Here is a 6,000-nt window from a genome sequence, read left to right as displayed (position 1 = left end):
CCAAAATCATTCACAAGCAGCTCAATAGTATTAATATAAAAATCCATTCCATGCTCGTCTTATTACATTCTGATGGACACCAAGTCAATATTATGTCTCAACTGAGCATGTCCTCGGAAGGAATCGCATTCCGGGGCTTCTTGGGCTGAGATCACTATAATCTGCAGACGAGGAAAAAAAGTTTGTGGAGGCTAATTAAATATTTTGCTCAGATACTAATGGAAGCCACATAAAAACCATGGACAGAATTCTGTGTCCATCAGTAAGCTTTATCTGAACAGTGCTTCAATATTTTCTTATTTATACACATATTTTACTGCACTCATATGGCAATAAAAATGGACCATTCATCACATCTTAGGTAATTAGAACCCAACTTTCTACTCTCATCATTCCTTACTTTAGGATATAATAAAGAACAACAGTATTTACAGGTTAGCACATCATTTTATTGTAGTGAATCTTGTTTTACATGGTTCAAATCTAATATTGATTTTTTTGTTCATTTAAACAAAAATGTACTTAATACATTATCTTTTGGAATAAAGTGAAAATTATTAATAGAGAACATGATAATTATTTAAAATATATTTTTAAAATGCTTTATAAGCTTTTTATGATGTTATGCATTAAAAAGACAGATTTAGGGTATGTGACATGGCTTAAATATACTAGCATTTCATTGCTGGAGACCTTGCCTCCAATCTGATTTAGTTCGCAGGTAAGATACGTTCAGTGGTCTCAATTGAGGTTACAGACACTTGCCCAAATTATAATACAGCACATTCAAGAAGAGAGTCCTAGCCCTGGAATAGGAGGGGCAGTGTAGGCTGCTGGTGAGGTGCTGGGTTAATTTCTTACTTTTCATGGGCGCTAAAATTTCACCAAAATATACAGATTTTTTTTAAAAAATGTCTTATCACCCCAAAGTTGCTCTTGCCTGGCTATAAAAATTAAATAGATACCAAAGGGACCACCATTTAGCATCATTCCACTCCCATGTCTTTATAGAGATGGGCCCAAGCCCTGAAGTTAAGATCAGGAGAAAGATCCAAACTTCCTAAACATTTCAGTATCTGTGTATCTACAGATGGCCTGAAATACAGCTCCAGTCATTTGCTAACTCTGCACCAAATTCCAGCGCTGACTATCCGTAGTCAGAAAATCTGTACATAGATTTGCAGTGTCTAGCCTGGTTTCACTATTGCACTAGACGTCCCCTGAGCTGGAATTTGTGTACCTGAACAACCAATGACCAGACATTGACACTATATGGCTGTATCTATACTGGGGGTAGGGACAACTTCCTCTGGGACAAAATGAGTGCCTGAATAAGGGAAGAACAGTCAGGCAATGTGGGATTTTAATCTCTCTCGGAGATGCATTAAAATCCGCCTCCTTTGTATCCACAGAAGCACTAATTGGCTGCATCTCACTAAAATGACGGCAAGGGAGCGCAGGTTGCTACAAGGATGGACAAAAGAAAAAGGATCACATTTCCAGTTAATTGAAACATACCATCTCTTATCCAGCTAATGGAGGGAAGGGGGCCCCACCAAACTGTATTCATGCTTGTAGCCTAGGCTGTTATCCAAAGCCCTTTCAGTCTAGTAATCAGTTATCCAAAGCTGTGCTATATTAGCATTACAATAATTTGATACGATTATAGTACACAGAATCTATAATGTTGTATATTTTTACACCTCTTAAAAAAAAAGCCTGAAAATATAAGACATTAGACCATAATTGCACTGTGTAGAAACACATACTCTTTACCACTTAGAGCTTGTGAAATAATCAGACTTGCTGCTCTCCTAATCATGACAAGTTGGTAAATGTAGTGACAATGAAGAATTCGAACTAACTCCTGCCTTCCTCACACACGAGGTCAATGGCACTTGGATAAGGCAGCCTTGGAAGACAAAAAAGAAACAGACTCTTCAAAAGAGACTCATGTCTTGGTTGCTGATAGATTCATTGTCCTGAATGTACTGGAGAATGTCTACCTCGTCCATGGTTTGAATCTTGTCTTCTTTCAGCTTTGCTGGAGGGGCTGGACTAACATTGTTCTTAGTGGTGATTAATGGCTTCTTAAGCGATGCTGGTTTATGTGGCAGCCTGGGTTTTGGCTTGGAACTCACTCTCCAGAGCTTCTCTAAATCCTCTTCAACCCTAAGGAAAGAAAATAAAAACACAAATGCACACGTGACTCCTCATTGGAGCTGACCGGGAATTTTTTGACTAAAAATATTTTTCCTCAGAAAATGCCAATTCACTGAAACTGAAACTTCATGGGAAAGGGTTGATTTCAACCAATTTCCCATTCTGAAAATTCTGGAAACTTTGAAATTGTCACAGAAAACGGTAAAATGAGACACTAAATAAAGTTCCATTTTTTAAAATTTGAAATGACTTTTTATTTAGAAATGCAAGTTAATGTAGAATAAAGAAAAAGTTAAAAAATTTGAAATGGAAACAAAACCCTTTCCGTTGACCCAAACTGAATTTTTTTTTCCTGTTCAAAAAAGTTTGAGATTGATTTTTTGCCTCAATTTGGAATGGGAAAATATTTTTGAAATCTCATCATTTTTCACAGGACAGGTAAACTCTTTCCTGCCCAAGTCTGCTTCTCAGATGAACAAGATGAACTACATATCTAGCCTCTAATGCTGATCTGGATAAAGTTAACCACAGAATGGCTTGTTCACACATGCTTCTATGAAATAGAAGGCTCCTTTGATCTGTGTGCACTATGCTTTTTTAGGGTAACTTTTCCCAACAGTCTAATCAAATAATATTCAAACATCATCAAAACATAGAAGGAAAAATTAAAATAAATTACTGGAATTTATAGTGTTGGTATTTTTTCGGCTGGATTGAATGCCGTAGGTATTAGTGTTAGATTTTAGGGAGGGATCAAGCACTCTACATTGGTCTAACTCTACTGCCATTGAAGTCAGTGGTAAAACATGGGAGCAGGGTCAGTGCTGAACACTTTGAAAAATCCCATCTTTGATCATTCTGAAAGCTGCAGCTGGAAAGAGCCTGCCCCCCGCTTGGCAACAGGATGGGGGAAGTTCTGCCATGCACTGGGTAGTGCTAGATTGACAGGGTGCACCCCTCTCTGCAGCAGCAATGGCTCCCCAGAAGCAATATGCGCAGAGCAAGTGGAGATGGAGATAAGGGAAGGGGCAAAGCCAGAATCTTCTCTTCTGTGTGGATTCTCTGGTCCTCCTGCTAATGCTGTGATATCGGTGGCTGAAATGAGTTTGGCAGAGCAGCTCTGCAGCCACTTTACTGCCTGGGGTTGGCAAAGTTCCTTTTAATTGTGTCCCTTTTCACACTCTGTGCTCGTTGGGTGGCGACCAGAGCCTTGTATTTGGTCCTTAGTTCAGATTAGTTAGCAGGTATTTGGCTCCCTGTAATGTCATTTATTCTTTGTTGTTCATATTTTCCCCACCAACATATCTGTTCCTGTTGTGCTAGCTGATGGCTTTGGGATATACTGGGTAAAATCCTGGCTCCATCAACATCAATGGTAAAACTCCCACTGACTTCAATAGGGCCAGAATTTCACCCCTTAAATATTTATTTACTGGTGTCCCCTAGCAGAGATTTAATAAGTCTCTCTACTAAGCACAGCAGAGCAATAAAGGAGCCATTTGCAGGTTATTAAACGCAAAGCAACACTGAGGAATCCCATAACCATAGAAGCAGTTTATTCTGCTTACGGCTCCAGCACCATGGCCATTATTTCACACAGGCAATAACAAAAGAAGAGTCAACAAATCTGAGATGCTTCTCTCATCACATCATCCATCACAGTTACAATTCTATAAATATTTGAATTTTAAAATACCAGGTACATCATTATTACTACTAGCAGAAATAGTATTAGTTTGCCTTTCCTAAAAGATACAACATAGAATTTCTGACAGCACTGCCTAGAGGAGTGGTTTTCAACCTGTTTTCATTTGCGGACCCCTAAAAAATTTCAAATGGAAATGCAGACCCTTTGGAAATATTAGACATAGTCTGCCGACCCCAGTGGTCTGGGGTCCACAGGTTGAAAACCATTGGCATAGAGTGAATCTAGTTGAACTTAACGTCATTTGGACCATGCAATGGCTAAGTAGCACCTTGACCTTTCTATTTAACAAGGGTTTTTCAGCCTTTTAAGGTTGTTGGAACTTGTTCCCTTATTTGAAGTCAAACATTTTGACAACCCCTTACGTTTACTATAAAAGTAAAAGTGTATAAATGATAAGCCTATATAATACAACTACATTTGACCTCACAAACTTGGAAGGTGTTGATAACCATGAAATAATTCTGAAAATTGTATTTTCTCTGCTTTAGATCATAACAACATTTTCAATGCCTTGCAACCTCCCTGATTGCCTTCCATGTCCCGGTAGGAGTTACAGCTAGAGCAGGGCAAATAAATGATTTTTCCGTACAGTGGCAGTTTCAAAAAAATTGAAAATAAATTTGATTTTGGCTCAATCAAATCTGAAATGTATACAAATTTTGATTAGTCAAAAAAGTTCATTCTGGGTCTCAACATGGGTCTCCAACCTCCACTGTGAGTGCCCTAACCAATGAGGTAAAGGTTATATGGTAGGGGGATGAGGGAAGCAGCACCACCTCCACCTCTGGCTGTTTTGTGAATGGCTGAAAATGTTCATGTCCAATTTGTGAATAGTTTCAGGTCGAACAAAACTACATTTTTGGTCAAATAAACCATTAGTTTGAAAAATTTTGCTCAGCTCTAGCAGTGACCCACCAGTTCAAAAACACCATAGGAAGGTATTGCTCCCCTTTCCTCCATGCTCTGTCTGCCTGCCCATCCTTCAGTCAAACACATACATTGTTGTCTGCAGACTGGGGCCTCAGATTGTGAGCTCCAGGTCAGGAACTATATCATCTTGTCTGTCTGAAAACCACCTAGCACACTGGGACAATACCACAGAACCAACCAACCAACTAATATTTATCATGCCGTGGGTTTTACTATCTTCATCTTAGATTATAAAAATGGAAAAGCTTTATCATGTATGACTTTTTAAAAAATTATCAGCAAATTTCCTGTAACATTTACACAGGATGTGTCTCCTCTTACCCCATTTCTCAATGTCCACATGTGTTTTCTGTAATAATCTGTCTGCTAGCCTCACGGTGAGTCCCATTCCTAGAGATATCCCTTTGCACAATGACAATTCTCTTTCATTTCTGACTGAATTAAATTTTAAAGCCGGCCACAATTAAATAATACATTTTCTGCATGAATATTCTTAGGCCATAAGGAAAAAGAGGCCCTGTTTTCACACAGTACAATACAACAAATGAACCAGAAATATACAACCCACAAAGATGTAAAGGACAGAGAAAGACTATGGTACATCAAGGCTTTCCCCAATTATTTTCCCTTAGGCACTGAATTATATTTTCCTGTGTTAAATCAAAACAACACACCTTAATATACTGCATGTGCAAACAAGAAGGGTTTGGGCTGTCATCCAAATTGACAAAACAGAGTTGTTCATCTGTAATAATGAGGGTAAAAGTGGGATAAGATATTTAACTAGCTGTGCTGAATGTTGCTCACATACACAGGATAGAGCTGATTGCTTACTTCAAGGTAGACAAGGACTTGACTTCCAGGAATATCTCAAAGTGATCTTGGGGTTTTTCACTATCCTCTGGAGCATGGATCATGTACTAAGACTGGGAAGTGTATCCACCACTCGACTGCAGGGTGAGTAGATGTCCTTGTTTTCCTCAAAAGTCCTAAGGTAAAATTTTCAAAACCATCTAAGTGATTTAGGTGCCTAAATCCAATTTTCAAGAGTGACATGCTCAGGTTTTTTTAAAGTATTTAGGCATTACCGTGCTTAGCGTCACAACGCGTAACCGATTTAGGAGCCTAAGTCTTATTTTCTGAAGCGACAGGCACTTGGGAGCCAAAATCCCATTGATGGTCAATAGGATTTAGGCTTC

At 38.7% G+C, this 6,000-nt stretch overlaps 1 protein-coding gene across 1 annotated transcript in view; it reads right to left on the bottom strand.

Moving 5' to 3' along the window:
• Positions 1–251: 251 nt before the first annotated feature.
• The window catches only part of HS1BP3 (HCLS1 binding protein 3), a 57,374-nt gene continuing 51,625 nt past the window's right edge, over positions 252–6,000 (bottom strand). The window contains exon 6 of the mRNA XM_038394117.2: positions 252–2,172. Coding sequence (XP_038250045.1) covers positions 1,941–2,172 — 232 coding nt within the window. The 3' untranslated portion in view covers positions 252–1,940. The remainder of the gene's footprint in view (positions 2,173–6,000) is intronic.

Source organism: Dermochelys coriacea, chromosome 3 (assembly GCF_009764565.3).
Source record: "Dermochelys coriacea isolate rDerCor1 chromosome 3, rDerCor1.pri.v4, whole genome shotgun sequence".
NCBI lineage: Eukaryota > Metazoa > Chordata > Testudines > Dermochelyidae > Dermochelys > Dermochelys coriacea.
Note: the sequence above shows the minus strand (reverse complement) of the source record. Positions and strands in the feature narration are given on the sequence as shown.